At 38.2% G+C, this 23,228-nt stretch overlaps 1 protein-coding gene across 1 annotated transcript in view; it reads left to right on the forward strand.

The window, feature by feature from the left end:
- PZP (pregnancy zone protein) overlaps nt 1–19,555 on the forward strand; it is a 61,360-nt gene extending 41,805 nt beyond the window's left edge. The window contains 23 exon segments of the mRNA XM_073222896.1: nt 89–253; nt 635–737; nt 3,745–3,892; nt 6,151–6,295; nt 6,297–6,380; nt 7,249–7,375; nt 7,764–7,885; nt 8,393–8,444; nt 9,466–9,549; nt 9,812–9,988; nt 10,282–10,369; nt 11,263–11,419; nt 11,718–11,792; nt 12,210–12,390; nt 13,211–13,339; nt 13,342–13,433; nt 14,761–14,979; nt 15,151–15,278; nt 16,312–16,402; nt 17,047–17,115; nt 17,902–18,004; nt 18,784–18,825; nt 19,416–19,555. Coding sequence (XP_073078997.1) covers nt 89–253; nt 635–737; nt 3,745–3,892; nt 6,151–6,295; nt 6,297–6,380; nt 7,249–7,375; nt 7,764–7,885; nt 8,393–8,444; nt 9,466–9,549; nt 9,812–9,988; nt 10,282–10,369; nt 11,263–11,419; nt 11,718–11,792; nt 12,210–12,390; nt 13,211–13,339; nt 13,342–13,433; nt 14,761–14,979; nt 15,151–15,278; nt 16,312–16,402; nt 17,047–17,115; nt 17,902–18,004; nt 18,784–18,825; nt 19,416–19,438 — 2,604 coding nt within the window. The 3' untranslated portion in view covers nt 19,439–19,555.
- Nucleotides 19,556–23,228: the final 3,673 nt, after the last annotated feature.

The raw sequence follows: 23,228 nt of genomic DNA on the forward strand, positions 1-23,228 counted from the left end.
ATGCTGATTCTCATACTTCTCTCAGTGCCCTGAACATTTCAAAAGGAAAGCAGGTACGAGTCTGTCTTTTATCTCTCCACTGTTGCAGGTATATAGTCTTCTGACTATGAAGGATCTCATTGATTTCCCTGAAAATTTAGACCAGCAGGAGGAAGAACAAGCCAGCTGTACCCATCCTTATCTCATCCACAATGGGGCCATCTATACTCCCTTAGCAAGTCATGATGAAGAAGATATATATAGCCTCCTAAAGGTAAAACCCTCATTACTTACTAAGGTACTGGCTTATGAATGTTTGGATGTCAGCAAAAACTTTATATATATATAAGCAATTTTACAAATTGTTTATTGCATGACAGTAAGTCAGAGTCAGAGCTAAACCTAACCTCTGCCATTTCATTCAGTATATTTAGTTATATTTAGTTTGTTTGCAAAAGACCATAGGTAATAAAATCTTAATAAGCCATAAAGTATTGTAATTTTATCACTCTATTTATTTATATTTCTTGAGTCTGTGTATCTCCATGGAATTAACATAATATTAAGGCTAGTGGAATTACATAGGGAATTTCTAAGGAAAATATGTTACATATATCCACAAATTTACAACTTTACTGAGTCATAATTTTTACAGGGTATGGGATTAAAGGTGTTCACCAACTCTAAAATCCAAAAAATGCATTCATGCTCAGTTACTGATCTACCTGCAGAAACGGGAGGACAAATATGGCATGGAGGTAAAATAAGTTGCTGTCATTTTGTGTCACATCTAATAATATTACTTAGCCAAAAAAGGTAAAAAAAGATATATAATACAGTCTTATCTCCATTTTAAACATAAAGAAATCAAGATTCAGATAAGATGTTTCTTGCTGAACTCAGCTGGTAAATGGCATAGCCAGAATGGACCACAGGATTGTTTATTTTTAGATGAGTCACATATTTTAAGGCACAAAATCAGATGAAATACAAGATTCTTAAGTACTATAAGAGAGGAAAGAAGCTTACAATGGAAGAAGAGAAATAATTCTAATTATGGAATCAGACATTCACAGAGATTCTATTATCTTAACAGGAGAAAAGGCCTCACTGTGAAAAGAAACAGTGTAATTATGGCAGAAATACCTCATAATTGAGGTATCTCAACTCAAAAAATGACAAAACATCAAATAAAAGAGCCTTTTTTAGGCCCTTCAACATCCCATTAAACTATCTGTCCCAATCCCTAGATCTATTTATACTTGCAGCCCATTTCCAACCCTTTTTCTTCCCTCTCTCCCACAATTCTGACTGCCCTTTTCTCCAAAATATCCTCCATATTTATCTGTTTATAAAGATTAGCATTTTTTGAGATTTGGATTATGAATCAGAGCTTCTGTGTGACATGGGCACGCAGTGTCTCTTCTCTAAGCCTCAAATCCTGCATTAACAAGTCCTTAACAAATTTGACTAAAGGTTCCCCAAGGCCTTTCAAAATAACCAAGAAAAGAAGTAAATGGAATGTATCAAAATAATTCAACAATTTTGTTTAAAAATTGTTTCCTGTGGAAGACAGTATGGAGAGTTCTCAAAAAACTGAAAATGGAAATATCATATGACCCAGCAATTCCACTTCTGGGCATTTACAGTCATAGAAACAAAACCAATAGTAGAAAATACCTGGGGTGCTGACTACTTTTTGGGAAACAGCTGAGAGGTAGATATATGACAGATAGCTTTATTGAAGCATAATTGATAAACATTGTAAAGTTTGAACTATACAATGTGTGGATTTGATACACATATACTGTGAAATGATTATCAGTATAGCATTAACTAACATCTTCATCACCTCATAATCTCTATTTCTTTTTTATGGTTATCACTTTTCAAATGGAAAAATTGAACCCAAAAGAGTTAAGTAACTCAGCTGGTAAGATTCCCACAGCCAGGAGAAAAAAGGAATGGGTGTTCAAATCAGGCAGTTTGAATCCAGATCTATATATTTTTTAACCTCTCCACTATTCTGTCTCTCAAAGACTGTAGGTTGAGAGTTTGCTTGGAATGTTCTAAGAGTAAGGAAACCAGTGTAGTTGGAACAGGGCAAGTGAGAAAAGGTGGAGAGACAGCTCAGAGGACTGGCTGAGGTCAGATTGTGTAGGTCCTTGTAGATCATCATAAGGATTTGACTTCTTACTCTGCATAAGATGGAGAGATGTTGAGAAGAGGATCTTATATGCTTCTTAGAAGATCACTCTAGATACTAAATTTACAAGAAAATAAATGTTTTCATTTTTATACTTTCTGCTTGAAAGTAGTAAAGGTCAAAAATGAGTACAATTACTACAAAGCTAGATTGAGCAACTTTTTTAAAGTCATGATCAAAATAACCCAGTTATAAGTGTTTTGTGATCAGCAAAGAAACAGAATGTGTTAGCCCAGTTGTCAACACGATGTCATGAAATCAGATGGGGAAAAGAAATAAAAATGTAAAATAAAATGTTGTCTTGGGAAATGAATTAAAGGGCATTTACAGGGGAGTTTATTAGTTGTGACATGAGGAAGAAAAGAATTTTAACACCAAGACTATGAAAGGATAAGTAAAGTCAAGTTGACACTGAGAATGAGAAAATAAGGAAGATACAGTCATCTTCACCATCCAATAAATGGCATTCAAATAACACATTATGCCATAGTTTTGTCAGCTATGAAGTGGGAGGGTCTTTGACATCTGGAGTGAGAAGTGGGAAATAGTTCATGTAGATTGATTATTCATTTAGATGGATTATCCATTTAGATATATTTAAGTATTAAAAATCCATTTAAGTATTAAATATGAGGAAAGACAAGAGACAGTAAAATAGCAGTGGGAAATCAAAACTAGAGGTAGAAATGGCTACGACTTGGAAACGCATGAGTGAAAGCTGTATATTTATTAAAGAAATTACAAGTGATGCTTTTTACAGATATACTGAGGGAAAGTATTGATGGAAGCATTGAGGGAAAATGTCTGGAAATATGTTTTTCCATATAAACGTTCTTTCACAAGGGATTCCTGAAATAGATAGGAAATGTGGATGGCCAAATGCAGACTCAATTTTCATTATCAGGCACAATATGAACCAAAAAGCCTTTATGTTTAGTTCTCTATCTTCTCCCTTCTTTGAATATTTGATGTCTTTGTTGCAATCATAGAGATATATACCATATGGAAACGTCTCTCTTTGGCATCTTGAATTTTTCATTTCTCCTTTCTGTAAAATATATAAAATAAAATCTAATGTTCCAGCCTTGTTATCAAGAGAGCAATGAGTTTAGAACTTCAATATAGTACACAAATTGATAATATTAAATTCTGTTCATTACACTGGCAATGCAGTTTCCTGTAGAGCCACCACTCACATTGCCTAAAGAGAGTTGCACATTTTCTGCTCAATCTTCCTGTGGAGGAAACAATGCACTCTGACCTGGAAAACCCTCTATTTCCCCCACAAACCATAAAACTATCTCCAGGTTAGTTTTTTCTTCCAACCTCCATTCACATAAAATGTTGCTCTCTCTAGGATATGTGGAATTTCTACCTTTAACAAGGATTCCTATCTGTTCAAAGAATGAAGGATCAAGCAATTATTTCCAAAATTCTACAGTTCTCCATAGACAATCCAAGCAAGAAAACTGAACATTTGCTCTCCTAAGTCCCACATCTGCACCAGGAAATGAATGGATGCTTTTTCTTTTAACTCGACTGGAATTTTATCTTCTTAGGTGGAGGAATGGCAAGGAGTTCATATGCTCCTCAATTCGACATGTATGGTATAACAGCTGCAAATAACATACAAAGTCCAGAGCCAATCTCTGAAATTGTGAGAACTTATTTTCCTGAGACCTGGATCTGGGAATTGGTGGTGGTGGAGTAAGTAACTTCACTCTCTCCGGTGCTGTGGGTGCGGGTGGGTCCTCCTGCATTCTCAACTCTAAGATACGTTTCTGCGAAGTTCTAAATAATTGTTTTACCCTCCTATCATTTCAGGGTAGACCAAAGAAAATACTTTTATTGCACACGTTCACTAGTACAATTGTCTCAGAGCTGAGAAATTCTAAAATAATTATTCCTGAGGCTGCCAGAAAATGGACATGGGAGCTGAAAATATTTATGCCATAAATATGCTTATTTATGGGGTTGTACAATAGGGAGGGTAGTTTAAGAACCTAACTGACTCACACTCAAATATTTCTATTTAAGACACACACATGTGTGATGTAGCCATAGGGTTGATAAGGGAAAAAGGTACCATATTGTGCCTTTCATTTTCCCAATTCAGTCCCCAATGCATATTCTAGTGTACGTGTGTGCATTTGCACATGAACCCTTAAGTAGATTCAGTTCTTTTTTTAATTGAAGTATAATTGATGTATATTATATCAACTATAGAGAGTTGGTTTCAAGGGTACAACACAATGATTCAACAGTTATCTGCATTATTAAATGCTCACCTTAACTAGTGTAGTTACTATCAACATAGAAAGATGTTACAGAATTACTGGCTACATTCTGCATGCTGACTTTCCTCCCTGTAACTAATTTATATTACAATTGAGATTTTATGCCTCACCCACCCACCTATTTCACCCTCCTCTCTCTCTCCCCCATAGTAACCACCAGTCACTTCTCAGGATCTATGAGTCTACTGTGGTTTTGTTCATTTTGTTGTTAGAGTCTACATATAAGTGAAATCATATGGCATTTGTCTTTCTCTGGTTTATTTTACTTAGTAAATACCCTCCAGGTCTATCTATGTTCTCACAAATAGCAGAATTTCTTTTTTATGGCCAAGTAATATTCCATTGTGTATATATACCACATTTTATTTATCTATTCATCTATTGATGGACTTCAGTTGCTTCCATATCTTGGCTATTGGAAATAATGAGGCAATAAATATAGGAATGAATATGTCTTTTCAAATAAGATATTTTATTTTCTTTGCATAAATTCCTAGAATTCCTAGAAATTACTAGGCTGTATGGGTTTTTATTTTGAGGAACCTATAGTTTTTTGAGGAACTTTCACACTGCTTTCCATAGTGGCTGCACCAATTTACATACCAGCCCCCCACAACCGTTTAGGAGGGTTTCTTTTTCTCCACATCCTCACCAAGACTTGTTATTTATTATCTTTTGGATAGCAGCCATTCTGACTGGTGTGAGGTGATATCTCACTATGGTTTTGATTTGCATTTCCCTGATGATTAGTGATGAGGAGCATCTTTTCATTTGCCCATTGGTCATCTGTATTCCTTCTTTGGAAAAATGTCTATTTGAATTTGCTGCCCATTTTTTAATTGGGTTTTTTGCTTTTTGGCATTGAATCATATGAGTTCCTTACATATTTTGAATCTTAACCCCTTATTAGATAAATCATTTACAGATATATTCTCCTGCCATTTTGTTCTGCTAATGGTGTCCTTTGCTGTACAGAAACTTTTTAGTTTGATGTGGGCCCATTTGTTTATTTTTGCTTTTGTTTCCCTTGTCTGAGGAGATTTTTCCAGGAAAAATTTGCTCATGCTGATGTTCAAGAGATTTTTACCCATGTTTTCTTCTAAGAGATTTTTGGTTTCATGTCTTATATTTATATCTTTAATCCATTTAGAGTTTACTTTTATGTATGATATCTTTTGGTAATACAAGTTCATTCTCTTGCATGTAGCTATCCAGTTTTCCCAACATCATTTATTGAAGTGACTGTCTTTTCTGCATTGTATATTCCTGCCTCCCTTGTCGCACATTAATTGTCCATATATTCATGGGTTTATTTCTGGGCTCTCTATTCTGCTCCACTGATCTGTGTCTGTTCTTGTTCCAGTATCATACTGCTTTGATTATTATAGCTTTGTAGCATAGCTTGAAATCAGAGAGCCCAATACCCCCAGCTTTCATCTTTCTCAGGATTGCTTTGGCTATTTGGATCTTTCGTGATTCCATATCAATTTTACGATTATTTGCTCTAGTTCATTGAAAAAGGCCATTGGTATTTTAATAGGGATTGCACTGAATCTGTAAATTGCTTATGGTGAGTGGATTCAGTTCCTGACAGTGGATGACATTCTCACTTGAGAAAAGACATTTCAACTGCTTACTTCCTGTTCTTCACATTGCCATTCTCCCCAGCTCCTCAGGTGTGGCGAAAGTCAGAGTAACAGTCCCTGATACCATCACTGAGTGGAACACAGGGGCCCTCTGCCTGTCCAATAACACCAGACTTGGTCTCTCTCCGACTGCCTCTCTCCAAGCCTTCCAGCCCTTCTTTGTGGAAGCTCACAATGCCCTACTCTGTGATCCACGGAGAGGCCTTCACACTCAAGGCCACTGTCCTAAACTACCTTCCCAAATGCATCCAGGTAAGGAAAATAAGGGTGAATTGAAAGAGTGGACAGAATCAAAGACTCCTTGATCAGCTTGTGATTATGTTCCCAAGACTATGGATAATTCTGGGATTTATGTTCTAGCACTGCAAATAAATAGTGCAAGGCAAAGCAGGACATGATCAGAAAGATATCACAAGACATATAAGCTACTGAAACCATGGATCTCCAAACCACATGACTTTTCTTTTTTGTTTTGTTTTGTTTCCTGAACCTTGGAGAATCCTCTACCACCAGTTAGGCTTTTTGCCAGGAAAATTCTTGACACTGACACTGAATTCACTTTTCCTAATTCCATGAGTGTCATTTTTCAAGCCCTCACCTTTAAACTCCGACGACATACTTCTAACTTCTTTTACAGCACATAACTCTTTCTACTTTATGTCATCACTTGTGTATAGATTGACCCCTTTGTAACACAATATCCTAAAAGTCAGGAATGTCTTATATACCCACCATAATTTGCTATGTCTTGTATAGAATAGACATGTAATAGATACTGGAGGAAGTGGAGAGAAGGAGGAAGGAAGAAAGGAAGAGAATCTACATTAGGACAGTAGGTGGTGCTCCCCTGGGGCGATATACCATTGCTGCTTTTCCCTCCCCTCCACTGCTGGTACATCTGCAGATTTCTCTAACCTACCCTAACGCAAATGCCAGATCCTCCTACTATATGATGTAATGATTTATGTCATTTCCATTTATGTCATTGCACATCATAGTTTGTTTTTTTCCCCTAAATCCCAATTTAGTACAGCATTTCACATGTGGCCCCAATTTCATGCATCATTGGCTTTCCATACTCTGACCATTTCTGTTTCTATGCCTCATTTGTGAATGACAGGTCAGCGTACAACTGAAAAACTCTTCAGCCTTCCTTCAATCCGAAAATGAAAAGGGAAAAGAATCCTATTGCATCTGTGCAAATGAGAGACAAACTTTGTCTTGGACAATAACTCCTAAAACTCTAGGTGAGTAACATTCTCCAAAAAGATTCACCAATCAACAAGGGTAGTGGATATCTGAACACTACTTATAAAATATTTTCTTTTTTGCCCGCCACTAACATATTCTGTAAAGTTAATTATTTTTCTTCTTTTGATTTCTATCCAAAATGACCCCTTCCTACTACTCCCACTGCCCCTGGGCCTCACAATCACTATGCATGGGCTTTGGTTACTCAGTGTACATTAGCCTTGGGATTTTTATTTTTCAGCTTTATTTCCTATTCCCTCCAGCTGTAAGGTTAAAGTGCAGTCCTTCAAGATGATTCCAGAGCATAGAGTCATTTTCAGCTATTAGGGGTGGCTTGGATTACTATCAAGATGAATACTCATTTTTCTACATTCTTTGTGTTAGGGAATGTGAACTTCTCGGTGAGCACAGAGGCAGTGCACCCTCTTGAGCTGTGTGGAAATGAGGTTGCTGACGTCCCTGAGATTGGGAGGAAAGACACCATCATCAAGACCTTGTTGGTGGAGGCAAGTCAGTCTCTCAACCACCGTATTTCTCCTGAGGCCCTAGCGGTAATGATAAAAACAACATGGCCATTCTTGAGGTAACAAAAGATAATACCATGTTCACACAAACCATCTGATAAGACTAATGGAATTTCCTATCCCATAAGTATCATGGCAAACCTTACTATCTAAGCTTGTTAGCTTATTGTAAATAGTGTTTTCATAAATTGAAAGCCACTTTTTTTTATCTCTACCTCTTTTCTAAGATCCTCATATTTTTCACATGTATGATTTAATTTGATTCTCTGCTTTTATTATCCCTCATTTTCTCCTCTGCCAATTTTCCTGGTTCTTGAATGTTTTATGGACTTGCAATAATTTGATCATAACTAGGATTTATTTAGTTATGTGTAAAACTAAATAAAACTCATTTAGTGTAAAACTCACCCTTCAAAGCAAGGAATCTGTGGTTGTCCTTCAGTTACCTGACTGTTGTACCCTTTTCTCCTTTTCTTTCTTTTCATAAAGCCTGAAGGTATTGAGCAAGAAAAGACTTTCACCTCTATGACCTGTGCTTCAGGTAAGTCCGTCTTCCCGATCAGTGAGAACCATGCCCACAGGGGTGTGTATTTCAAGTTACAATGAATGTCCATACACGAGGACACTGAACCCGAGAGAGTGTGTTACCATGGCCCGGGGATACAGACAAGACTAATACTGGGGCTTATTTGGTGAACATTTAGCTTTTACCTCCATAGCCCAGCAGCTGCTCATTAACCAGGCAGGATGTAGCAGCTAAGAGTGTCACAGGACCAGGCAGAAAGACAGCAGAGTCGTGACACATTTGAATAACAGCAATATTGTTTAAAATAGCTGATGATGAAATATATGGCACTTTGTATCCATCTTAATAAAACAATGTTTGCCATGGCAAAAAGCCCACAAAACTGGGACTTTATCATATCATTAAGAAACCATTGCAGCTTTTAAATTACATTGGCAGATAGATATCATTTCTATGTCTGTAATGTGGACGACACTGTTCTTGTCATTTGTAAAGAATCAATTCAAGGTATAAGATCAGAGAACAATAAAATTAGAGAAATATATGACTAAATAAAAAAAAATATAGATCCCTGCCAGCTCCTAGCCTTCTTTTAGAGAGCTACTTTGCACAGCAACACAAAACATGGTCAAGTGAAAGGGGACAGAATTCTGGAGGTCACATAGAAGAGCTGGACTATTAAAGGTAATATCATAAGTCAAAAGTCTTATCCTTTGGACCCAGGGATCCTGAAGGAGACTATATATACTCATACTACTATTACTAAATACAATAATAATTAAAATAATCATAACTGCTCTCAGGTATTGAGATTTAATATGTTATAGAGGCTGTCCTAATATGTATATTTTACATGTATTATTTCATTGAATCATCACATGAGCAAGTTAGATTATGAAGAGGTTATTTGTCCAAGAAGCATAGCTAGCAAGTGGCAGGGTCAGTACCACATGCAGGCCGTGTGGCCACTCCTACATGCTGCAGTATGTTGCTGTGAAAGATGTCATTCTTTGATATGGGTTGTCTGTTTCCAAAGGTACTGAAATATCTGAGCAGTTATCCCTGAAGCTCCCTGCAAATGTGGTCAGAGAATCTGCCAGAGCCTCTTTCTCAGTTTTGGGTGAGTCCTCTTGAACCTAGGAAACTTTGGATGAAAGAGCTGCCATTATACATCCTATCTATGTATTTGTGTTCTGAATACCAACTTACTGAGAGTGTCTGTTTCGACTGGAATCCTGGAAGGCTCACTCTCTCTAAATACAAATTTCCCCCTGCCTAAGTGATAAGTGTCTGACTCTAAACAGGAAAATAATTTGCCTTCAATAATGTCGGCTACTTATGAACTGAAATTAACCTGACATCTAACCTTTCATGTTCCCCAGGTGACATACTAGGTTCTGCTATGCAAAATATACAGAATCTCCTCCACATGCCCTACGGCTGTGGAGAACAGAACATGGTCCTCTTTGCTCCTAATATCTATGTCTTGAACTATCTGAATGAAACTCAACAGTTGACTCCAGAGATCAAGTCCAAGGCCATTAGCTATCTCATCAGTGGTAAGTGGGACAAAGCTGTTTACTTTGTGACTCTAATAAGACTTTTCCCGATTGAGCTTGAGTTACATCACAAGAGATTAAGCTAATGATGGTGATTTTTGTGGAAATGGCAATTTTTCCACTCTCTAATAGGGTGCTGGTCTTTGAAATATCCCTAATAGCCATGAAACTATGGCAGATCCCACACCCAGGAGACCACAAAACAATGGTAGATCCTAGATGTATTAACCTGCACCTACAGGTGGCCTGCCTTTCTGTAATATTTCTTATACTAACTGAACCTTTCATTCCAGGTTACCAGAGACAGCTGAACTACAAACACCAGGATGGTTCCTATAGCACCTTTGGGGAGCAATACAGCAGGAATCAGGGCAACACTTGGTAAGGAAAGAAAATCTATTCTGAGTTTCAACTACCAGTTCAAAGTGTGTGCATACATTAGCCTATTTACTTCTTACAACAATCCTGTGAAGTGAGAGCTATTAACTTCATTTTACAGAGAGGAAATGATACTCATTGTGGATAATAAATGCCTCTGGTATAAACAACTAATCAGTGACAGAACTCAGAACATTTTGAAGTTGGTTCTTTTTATATCCAATGCACCAAGACACTTTCCTTCCTTGTGTTGCTAATGGACCATTTCAAGTTTGTGGTTGGCCTTCTTCAGCTGTTGCTCAGCACCAAGAAATGCTAGGAACAGGCTAGAAAAATGGTGCCCATTACTCACAGAGCATACTTTGTTACTTTCTACCAGATGACTCTCTGTCTCTATCTACCTATCTATGTCTGTCTATCTGCAAATCATCTATCATCTTTCTATAATCTGTCTGTCTTGACTAAGTCTGACCACACAGGAAAACAAGAGGAAATTAATGACCTATTGGGTCCCAGAAGTCCCCAATTAATGACCACTTCCCAGAAGTGGTGGAGGGGCAGGGTGATGTGGAGGGACATATTTACTGAAGCAGGACATTAAAAGAAGCTAGTCCTTTAGAGCATTAGCTGCAGGAGAGAAGAAATCTGTGAAAAGAAATACATGCGGAAAGATTAGAAGGTGAGAGGAAATATCTTAACCACCCAAGGAAACTAGGAGGAATGTGAACCTCCCTAAAAGGGTTAACACTAAAAGTCTGCAAACTCTCAGGAGTGGCTCACTGACCCTCCTGAAGGTGCCCTGGAGGGAGAGGGAGTCTATGTGTGCAAAACAGAGCATTCAGGTGCCACCTGGAAACAAATGGCATCAGCATCCACTCTTCCTCCCTTCCCCCTAGGCTCACGGCCTTCGTATTGAAGACTTTCGCCCAGGCTCGAACCTACATCTTCATCGATGAAGCACACATTACCCAAGCCCTCGCCTGGCTCTCCCGAAAGCAGAAGGACAATGGCTGTTTCAGGAGCTCTGGGTCACTGCTCAACAATGCCCTTACGGTGAGGTGTTGTGATTACTTATCCTGAGCCTCATGATGCACTGAACTAACCTGCCTGGTAAGGGGAGAAATTGCAATGATGAAGTCCTACATAATGTGCAAGAGCATCAGGGAAGGGGTATAAAACCTGAAAATTATAGCAAAGAAAAAAATGGTACATTGTGTGAGAATGCTATTTTGCTTTAAAGAGACAGATACTGAAGAGAGTTTCCATGGAATAACAGAAGAGAATGTACTAAAATTTGGAAGTAAAATTCATCATTCCCCACCATCCCCCAACCTTTCTCTCATGTTTACAGGGAGGAGTAGACGATGAAGTGACCCTCTCTGCCTGTGTTACTGTTGCCTTTCTGGAGATTCCTCTTCCAGTCACCGTAAGATCCACTTCAATCCCATTTCCTGCCATGAAAACTACAGTCCTGGTGTCTGCAATACTTTCCTGCTAAAAGTCAAGTCTCACTATCGCTTTTGCTCAATGATGAGGCATCTCTCAGCTAGATAAGCTCTTGAATCAATCCCATTAAGGGGACTTCATACTTGCCCAGGAATGCCCTTGGACTATGTACCAAAGCTAATCCTGAAAAGACAGGTTCTCTAGCCTTATTCTTTAAGACTTAACTACAAAGTTAAGAGATTTAAGATTTTTTTTTAATTTAAATATAGTGGATATTGGGGTGTCTACCTGGCTGGCCGAAAACCATGAATGACATCTGTCAGTCAGCACCCAGCTCAGGTCTTGCTCCATCATCCTCTTATCCTAGTCTGACACCAGTACCTCTTTGTCTTTACAGCACCCTGTTATTCACAGTGCCCTGTTCTGCCTTGAGTCTGCCTGGAACACAGCAAAGGAGGGCACCCATGGGAGCCATCGCTACACCAAGGCACTGCTGGCCTATGCGTTTGCCCTAGCAGGAAACCAAGATAGAAAGAGAGAAATACTGAGCGCTCTTGCTGAGGAAGCTGTGAAAGAAGGTGACAGGAAATGGTAAAAATCTCCCCCTTCCATTTCCACTGATTCTATAAAAAGGGAAGAGTATATTCCTGCTGAAAGTAATAGGCTTCATCTGGAATTCCTCAGCCGTCACATATTGAGAGATCAGAGCACCTCTTATAAAAATGTCTTCTCTGGGACTGCATATGTTAAACAGCCTGTAACATAATAGACAGCAGGTAAACTACAGAATTCATTCCTACCTGCTAAGACCAATATTTCAGACCGTGTGTGTGTGTGTGTGTGTGTGTGTACATAAATATGTGTTATATGAATATACTATACTCATGTATATTATACATATTATATATCATGTGAAATATGTATACCATCCTACATGTATTTGTCTATATATTTGGATGAAAAGAGGCACAACAAAAAGCCAAACTTAAGGAAACTGCAAAATAGAAGTGCTTTTATCTCTATTTGCTAGGGAGATTATCACAAAGGTCCTCCGACACCAGTAGGTAGACTTTATATTCCGATCTATACTCCAATTCCCAGGAAATATCACTGACCATGAAAGAACACTCCCTGTCATTTTTCTTTTCCACCAATCCAATTAAAATAGCATTTGAGAGATTGTAAGGACGCCCTGTGCTTCCTCTTCCAACGACATTCTTCAAGTTAGGCCCGCGGGCGAAGCCAGCCCAGCACAGAAGTGTGAGTTAGTGAGATCGGGAGCTGATGACAGAGGATCTTACTTCATCTCTTCATTATTTTCAGTTCCATACGATATGAATGTGTATTTGCTTATTATCTACCAATAGTTATAAGTCTCTCCTTTTTCTCACCCTTAAGACAACTCAGTCCACTGGGAGCGAACTCAGAAACCCAGGGCAGCAGTGGGGTCTTTTAAGCAGCCCCGGGCTCCCTCCGCGGAGGTGGAGATGACGTCCTACGTGCTCCTCACTCACCTCACGGCCCAGCCCGCCCGACCCCAGAGGACCTGACCTCTGGAACGCACACTGTGAAGTGGATCACAAAGCAACAGAATTCCCATGGGGGCTTCTCCTCCACCCACGTCAGGGATTCTCAGATAGTCACCTCCTCCTGATTCTCTTGACAGCTGGGAAGCTTGAAAACGGAACAGTTACAAGAAAAAGAGAATAGAAATCATTAAATCTTAGAAGTGTTATTTAGGGATATTTGAAGACAGCGGTAACATGGAGAAAAAGACCTCAGACATTTCCCCCTAAACAATTTTGCTAAACCCTATATTAACATCCTATATCAATTTGGCTACCTAGCATAACCATTCCTCTCTAAAGCTTAGACACATCAGTCAATGGCCAGACTCTAGAGTTTCTGGATATCAGTACCATTGATATTTTGGGCCAGATAACTGTTGCTGGGGGGCTGTCCTGGCCATTGTAAGAAGGTTGGAGCCTCTCTGGCCCCTGCTCCCTAGACATCACTCGCACCCCACTCCCAGGTGAGACGAGGCCAAATCACCCCAGTTGAGAATGAATGTTCAGGACTACAGACCATGTCTTTAGAATCCTACGTCCTCCAAAGGAAGCAGAAAACTGTGTGAATAAGAGAAATGTGACCAAGTAGAGCTCACTTTCATCTTCATAGAATGATCGAGAAATTCTGTCAAACTACTCCAAGCAGCTCAGCCTCTCCACCCCTTCCTACCTCCCCTGAGAACTCCCTTCTTACTTCCCCTTTGGACTGATTTTTTTTTAAAAGCTCAAGTTCTTGAAAGTTTCTTCTTTTTTCTTACCACAATTCTGGAAATAATTTACTGATGACATAAATGATGGTGTTAACCAGCCAGAGAATCTGGGGTTTCCCTCTTACACAGATCTTTCAACATTTCAGATGTACATAGTGAATTTTTGTTCTTCAGAGAGATTATGTGGGGAAAATGGAAACAAATGTAAAGGGAAAAAGGAAGTTGGGCAAGTACAATTTGTCTTATACCTTTATTGACAGTCAATATCTCTCATTCTTCCACCTCAATTTACACCAGTCACTATTTTTGTCTTAAAATTCTTAATTTTAGACCTGTTCTTTAAAAGATAGAGCCAAGAGGACAGCTGAGGAGAAAGAACAAGTCCACAACTCCCAGATACAGAGAACAGTCCCTCAAGCCAGTACCAGTGAAAGTAACTTGTGAGGCTAATTGGCATCAGTAATGTTTTATTTCATTTGGAGAAACTGTAGAATGACTTTAATTATTCCTGAAAGACAGAGGACAAAAAAAAAAGGAAAAGCCATTAGCAGGTGTATACTGTAATGGGGGGAAGCCAGCATCCCCTGTGGCAGCTCACGCAGACTCGTGGGGGAAATCCCAGCTACCAAAACGGATACCCTGGGGCGGGCTTTTTGTTCATCTCTTCCAGGACACAGTGGTGGCTCTCCATGCCCTGTCCAGATACGGAGCAGCCACTTTCACCAGGACTGGGAAGGCTGCACAGGTGACCATTCAGAGGTCACGCACCGTTTCCCAAAACTTCCAAGTGGACAGCAGCAGCCGCCTGCTGCTACAGCAGATCCCCTTGCCAGAGCTGCCCGGGGAATACAGCGTAACAGTGACTGGGGAGGGATGCGTATATCTTCAGGTGAGACTCTGGAGTGATGTTGGAAAGAGCAACTTTAACCTCTCCTACTGAAAGGGAAGCTCTCTTCCTTCCTTCCCAGGCAATTAAGGGGTAAATCTGGAGAAGTTAAATGATGAGAAAGGGGAGTCCCTGGAAAAGGGAGAAACTGATGGTGTAATTGGTGTTCCACAGACGTCCATGAAATACAATATTCTTCCCGAGAAGGAGGACTCCCCATTTGCTCTGAAGGTGTGGACTCTGCCCCAAACTTGTGATGGACCCAAGGCCCACACCGGCTTCCAGGTCTCACTGAATGTCAGGTGAGACCTCTGACTGTATCACCCAATCCTGGGTACAAGAGCTACCTGGGACCTTCGGCAATAAATAATATATTTGGAAGCTATGCTATTGATGAATATGATTTGAAATTGACATATCTACCAACAAAGGTAGCCTTTTATGATTATGAAGTGATTCTTTTCTCCAGTAAATTTTTTGTTTTCAAGTTCCAGTAATATTTAAAAGTAAAATCTGGTCTTAAATCTACCAAATAAAAGAATGTGGGCTTTTCAAGTGTTTTAATCAATTCCTACTTTATTCTTAAACTAATTTTTGTTCAACTCATTGCTAAAGGATAAATTGTTTTCCTTAAAGATTTGTTCTTTAAGTTGAAGAAAGTTTTCCTTACCTCTTCTGAATAATTAAATTACTTTTCTAATCAAATTGATAAATAACAAATGTTAATATTAAATAAAAAATATACATTAAATATAAAATATAGAAATTGCCCTATCGTAACCCATCAAAAACTGTACAGGATTCCTAAGAAAACATAGCAGCAAATGATACTGCTATGTATCTAATACTAATGGTATTGATATTATAAAACAAATGGTATTTCAGAGAGCCAACCTAATTATTAAACATCAGTTTATTCAAAGTATAAAGCATAAGAGTCTATATCTGATCTCTCAGTACTCTGGAGTATCTCTAGAGAGACATGCTACATTCAGATTGTCCAAAAATATAAAAGTCATACATACTAAATAGCAAATGAATAGTACAGATGGAGTGTCCAAAAACTGTCAGTGTGTTAAAAATGCAGATTACCAAGCTCCACTCTCAAAGATTCTGATTTGATCATTTTAGACTAAGGCTTCAACATCTATGATTTTAGTAATTCAGGGTCCCAAAAATCAATATCATACACATCGAGGGAACACACATTTCTATGGATAGTAATGTTAGGGAAAACTTCATGAAGATGGACAGGCTTATGGTGGGACTTGAAGGAAAACAGCTGGCTTTCTATCACAAACCAAACCCTAACTCTGTTCTTCTTTGACACTACAGTTACACAGGGAGCCACCCAGTCTCCAATATGGTGATTGTTGATGTAAAGATGGTATCTGGTTTTATTCCCTTGAAACCAACAGTAAAAATGGTAGGTATATTTTAAGCCTAGTAGATTTCATGCAAAGATCTGTATCTTCAAACAGAGACCATGCCGGCAATCAAAGCCCTATCAATATCACCCGGCCTCAAAAAAATATTTTTTCCTAACTCAGGAAATTAAATTCATTATTTGTCTCTCAGCTAAGAGACTTCCGTGATACCAGAGAAATGCATGAGTGCCTATCCTTAAGTTACTCACAGTCTAGTTAGGGATTTAAAGCACATGGGCCTGTAACAGTAAAATCACAATACAAGACAGACGATGATTAATTACCAAATTGACGTCAGCAATGATAAAATCAATATGAGCTAAAATCATCAAAGATGCCAGAGGGTCTAATGTGATACTTGGATATTGAAACATGGCAGAAATCCTGATTTCTCAAAATACCTGGTTTCCTTCTCTTCATAGAAAGCCAGAAGGTTTTTCCACAGTCGAGTCATGACAGCGTTGAAGACTGTCTCCAAAATGGGATTCTTTCCCCTCCCCAACCTTTTCTATTTCTAATGCATCCTAGCTATTTAATCATGAAGATGACTTCTAGCTCTCACATTGTTTGGAGAAAACACATTTGTCTCTTACTACTGTCTACTCTGGTTCTCTAACTTTCTGCGTTCTCTCATTTTCTTCAGCTTGAAAGATGTAGCCATGTGAGCAGGACAGATATGAGCAATAACCACGTCCTCGTTTACATGGAACAGGTAAGAGCACCGACTTTCTGCATGTCAGGGGCCTTTCTAAGTTCATCTCTTCACTAGAAAACAAGTAGTATGAGGAAAGCAATACTTAGTAGTGCCCTTCCAGAAAGTGCCTCTATTCTAATGAGAATTAAAGAGAAATCTTTTAAATGCATGGAGTATTCTGCTCTCTTTTTAATTATGTTAAAATTGGAATTTGAGTATTTCTATGAAATTTCAAGTACAAAATCAATAGAATAAAAGGTTTCTTGCATCTGTCTGTTACTTTAAGACCCCCCTCACCAAAAGAATAAATAAACCACAGTGGTTGATTAGTGATAGTGTTAGATTAATAGATACATTCATGATGGTGTTAACTTTCTGGTATATCACTACATAAAATAAAATGTAGATCTTGAGAATATCTTCAAATCTGACCATAACGCAAAGGGAATGTTCTTATCTAGCTACACAAAAAGAATAATTTGATATTATAATTACAAATGGTACAAAGCCAGTCTCTGCATCCTAGAAAATATTCACATAGGCCCAGAGAGTTAATCTCATACTGACAACTACAGAGAATATGGATTGTCTCAGTTGTTTAGGAGAAAATCTGGAGAATTTTGTTCATGGTAAAGTATTTCCAAGGTTGCATTCTGAAATCCATCTTGACATCCACAAATGTTTGCTCACCTAAATGACATGGCATGGGTTCATAAGAGTCAGAGAACAATAAAAAATATGTTTTAGTCAAGAAAGAGAAAGAGGCTTTCTTAGCCTCTTGATTACTTCCACTTTTCTTCTTAGGTGACAAATCAGACACTAAGCTTTTCCTTCATGGTTCTGCAAGACATTCCAGTAAGAGATCTAAAGCCAGCAACTATTAAAGTCTACGATTACTATGAGACAGGTGAGTGAGAGAAAACTGAGACAAATAAATTATCTCAGCCCAGAGCCAAGAAATATTCATATGGTGACAATACATCCTGCTTTGTGTCCATTTAGGCAATACAATATCTATTTGTTTCTTTCCTCTAAGATACATCCCATTAGAAACCACTTAAAGAATATATTACTTATTATTTATCAATACAAAAACCAAAACATTTTAAAAGAAGGATATCTGGTCACCGTTCTTCAATAGTTTGGAGATACAGAGAATATAATGCTTATGAACAGATAACGTAAGGAAAGGCAGCTAATGACAAATGAGTGTTAGGAGATGAGTGGAAGCTGGGAGGTGAAAAAGCACCTTGAGGCTGGTGCTCAAGGAAGATCTCAGCTGGATGCTGAAGGGCAGGTAAAATTTCTACAGTAAGCAGAGGTAGGAAGCGCTTCGGGCTGGAGCAGTGATCTTAGAAAAGGAATTAAGGAAGCAAAATGGACCAAGTGGGTAGAAACAGAGAGTTCATGAAAGAGAGAATTACAAGCTAACGCAATGATGGAAATTGTCCTAAGTATTTAAAATTTGAGCAGCTACTATCAGAACAAGCTTCAACCTCCCCCATGCTCCCAATCCAGAGAAAAAGAATACAGATATTTCAACTACCGTCTTCAACTCTGGTGTATTTACATGGTGTTTTAACAATCCTGATCTGATGTACTTCTCTTCAAAAGTAAAGTGAATAGACTTCACAAGGCCCCTGGTTCACACATCTTTTTGTATCTCCTTCCCCATGATTCTTTCAGACGAGACTGCTGTTGCTGCGTACTCCGCCCCCTGCAGCGTAGGTAAGAGGTCACAGGCGTCACCAGCATCGTATCCCTTTAACTTTGCTCCCTCACATTCCTCTGAACCTAAACTTCTCTACACGTCTCTTCCTAGACTGGAGAGGTTTCATGTAGCACATTCTCATACAAAGAGAAAATTTCAGAGGAGTGGAAATTGGAGGTGGACTCTCCAGTTTCAGATATTTACTCCACTATCAGAGAAGTCAATGAGCCTTGTTTATTTGTGTGTTTGTAGGATAACCATCACTAATAAACACTTCACATCACAGCTGATTGATTTCCTTCAGCCAAAGGATCAACTAGCTATGATTCTGCTGCCAAGTCTAGACTAATATCCATTCTTGTAAATGAAGTCTCACTGGAACAGAGCCACACTCATTACATTACTGTTTCCTAAGGCTGCTGCCACAAGTTGAGTCGTTATGACATAAACCATGTGTCTCCCAAAGTCTGAAGTATATTTATCATCTGGCCTTTCACAGAAAAGGTTTGCTGACCCCTGCTTTAGCCCACTCTGCTGCCCAGGCTCAGCTGAGGGAGTAGTCTTCAGGAAACCCCACGGTCTTTTTATATTTCTCTTCTCTCCACAGATGCAGAGCATGGAAATGCTTAAGGACTATATTTAGGCCAAGTATTTTGCTGGGTTCCCTGTCCTATACTTCCATTTAGAAGGAATGGAGTTGTTTTGCTCTGTAAAACTGACATCAAAAAGCCTTGTTAAATAAATACATATTTCTGGTCAAGCTATCATTTATTCCATCATTCACTCATCAAACATTAATATCATGTTGATCTAATTAGTTTAATTGTTTTAAATAATGTGAAGAATATAGATGTGTATCATATCTGCTGGTATTCCAGCTGTGGATATAACATATAAAGTCAAATAGAGAGTAACTGAAAATAGCTTATGTCCTGAAATACCTTAGGAAGAAAAATCATTTATTGGTCTCGGAAGTCTTCATTTAAAAGCTGGAGAGAAGAGTAAATAGTATTGATTAGTCACTAGGAAGGCATAAATATTTCTTGAGAAGAAACAAGAAATATCTTTGTCCCTATGCAGTTCATCTTTAACACACTAATTTGAAAGCGCATTTTCATCCTACACTACACTCCCACATGTTCTGGTGGATATTTCTGGGACTTCTAGTCTGTTTCTGTGGTCTCTCCATGTTTCTGTGTGCCAAGACCACACTGTTTTAGTATCAAGACTTTAAAATATGTTTTAGTATCTCATAGGGCTCATTCCTGCTTATGGCATTTATTTTTCTGAGTTTTCTCAGCTATTTCTTTTATTTTTCTACCTGAACTTTTAGAATCTGCTTCTTTATTTAAAACAAAAGTTGAGTATTTTACTGGAATGTCATCCAATGTGCACATTTACTTAGGGAGAATTGTCACCTTCTTTAGATTGGCCTCCTATCCAAGAAGAGGGTGTGTTTTGTGTTTTATTTTTAATTTTAATTTTTTTTTCTTTGTGTGTGTGCATGTGTACAACACATTGATGCAACAAATATATACTTTTCAAAATGCTCACCATGATAAGTCTAGTTACCATCTGTCATGGGACAAAGTTGCTACAATATTATTGACTATATTCCTCATGCTGTTTAATTTTTCATTTTTTCAAGTCTTCTTGTGTGTGCTTCAGTGTTATTTTAAAGTTCTTTTTTCATATGATTTATACACATTTCTTGTTCTTTTTTCTAGGTATTTTGTTGTATTCTTAGTGAAAATGTATAATGGTCTTTTTATTATCTAAACCACCAGTTGTCTATAAAAATATTTATTGTGAGTTTCCCTTTTATTGATATAATTTAGATACTATAAACTTTACAAATATTAAGGGCACAGCTTGGTAAGTTTTTATGATTAAATCTTAGAGAACATTTCAGAATCCCAGAAAGGCTTCACATGCCTTCTCCCAGAAAATACTCATCTCCACACCCAAGGTAGCAAATATATTCTGACTTTTGTTGCCTTGGGTTAGTTTTGCCTCTTTGAGAACTTCATGCATGTAGAATCAGACAGAATGCAGTCTTTTTGCCCTGACTTCTTCCATTCAGCTCCATGCCTACAAGATGATTCCATGCTGTTGAGTATATAGGTAGCTTCATATTTTTTAATGCTGGAAATATTCCATTGTATGAACATAACACAATTTATTTTCCCATACTACAATTGGATAAATGTTTTTTTTCTTTTTTCTTTTTAGCTATTACAAATAAATCTGCCACAAACATTCTTGTCTCTTGGTGGATATATGCCCCCATTTGTCTTGAGCAGAACTGTTAGGTCATAGGCATGTGTCACAGGTCACAGGCATACCTGTGCTAACACTACAAATAGTTCTCCAGAGTGGTTGCACCAATCTGATCTGCCACCAACAGTGCACACTAGTTTATGCTGCTCCACATCCTTACCAACACTTGGCACCTCTGTGCGTTAAAATGTAGTCATTCTTCTAGGTGTATAGTGGTATTACATTAAGTTTTTATTTGCATTTCCTATTAATATAGAACAAGTTCTTATATATTTAATACCCATTTGGATATTCTCTCATGAAAAGTGTCCATTAAAGTTGCTTTTACCTATTTTTTATTAGATTATATGTTTTATTTCTTACTGATTTGTTGGAGTTTCTTTGTATATTCTGGGTATATATTTATTGTCAGTTACATGCACTGCAAGAAACTTTTCCCTTGCCTTTTTACTGACCTTATGATATCTAGATGAATAAATGTTCTTAATTCTACTGAAGTTGAATAATCCACCATAAAGCCCCTAGTGATTTGCATCTGCCCTACGTGCAAACAAACACTGATCCAGGCTCCTGTTCTAACGTCTGTTGTCTCAACCTATTATGACATCAATCTCAGGCTTGAAATCCAGGACCTTGCCTTCTGTTTCAGGTCCAAGTACAGACGAGGCTCCTTGAGGCTGTCTGCCTGAAGTACAGTTCCTCAAGCATAGTTTCTTTCCATCTGAAGACCTGTGAATGAAGAGAAAACTTACCTGCTTCCACACTGCAGGGGACAATCATAGGATCGTGGTCACAGACACTTCTGCTCAAAAACGTGGAGACAGGAGGCACATGTTAGCTACTGGTCCGTAGCCATTCTGAAATCCAGCCAGGCACACACCCAGTTCTCTGATCAGGGTTCAGTCTTGTCCATAGTCTTGCTCGCTCCCTCAGAGTTGTTCTCTATGCCTCTGAGGTCCACTCTACACTCTAACTGATCCTCTCTTTCCCATAAGAAAGGGCATATATTTTCAGTTGAGATGTGTTTTCAATGGTCTTCCTTCCTATAGAACTTTGAGGGCTCTGAAATCTCTGAAGTCTATTCATTTTAAACTGCCTCTGTCCTCTGAGTCTGGCAGTGCCTCTGTTAATGCAATTCTCTTCTAAAATGTTGTGGGTTTCCCATCAATCTTAGTCAGATTTATTCCATGAGACAAAGCAACACCCGCAAACCTCTCCAACACAGGCGCTTCTCTATCATAGGCTACCTGTGAGGTTGCTGCAGACAAGATGATTAGAATTCCTATTGTCAGGCAAATATGATCTAAGAGGAATACCTTTTAATTTCTTAAAATTTAATTTTAATTTTTATTTCTACCTGAGAATACCTGCTAGGCATACTGTTATTTAGTTCTGAATCTTAATGTAAGATGCTATCATCAAAACTTTGACTTCAATTTTGCCCCAAGGCCACAATTATTGTTCTGGATTTGATTTTTCTCATGATACCTAGAAATAAATGTAGAAGAAACTCTAAAATATTAATAAGGAATACAAAAAAAACTTGAACAAATGTTAAAACATACTGTATTTTTGGATAGGTTAAGTTAGCATCAAAGCAATGTCAATTCTCCCTAATTTTATGTAATCTTAATTAAAATCACAACATTTTTAAAACCAGAGATGTTGATTCTAAAATTCATATGAAAAATAAGCTTGAAAAGACATAAGCATATGTGAAATAATGGAGAGAGAGAGAAGGAGAGATCTGCCCCCATGTCCTCACACAGAGCTCTTAAATTCCTTGGAGGTCTTTTGATACATTTGAAAACAAAATTAAACAAAGTAAATTTGAATATTGAATAGGCTTTATTAAACAACTCATGAATCAGGCAGCATTTCCTCTAGCAAGTAGAGAGATGCTCCAAAGGGCTACAGAAAGGGGAGGCTTTTTAAGATAGGACAAGGACATCATAAGCCGAAAAAAGGTTTATTTTGGGTGGTCACCTTCCTTTGGGAAATGGAGAGGGTACAAGTAGCATTTCTAAGGGAGGTTGAAACTGCACAAGGTGAGGTATTAAGCCCCAGTTTGGTGGCTTGGCCTAGCAGAAGTGACACCATGGTGGGCCTGTGGTTTTCTGTTTTGCAGTTTTCATGAGAC

The sequence above is a fragment of the Manis javanica genome, chromosome 15 (genome assembly GCF_040802235.1).
Source record: "Manis javanica isolate MJ-LG chromosome 15, MJ_LKY, whole genome shotgun sequence".
Taxonomy (NCBI): domain Eukaryota; kingdom Metazoa; phylum Chordata; class Mammalia; order Pholidota; family Manidae; genus Manis; species Manis javanica.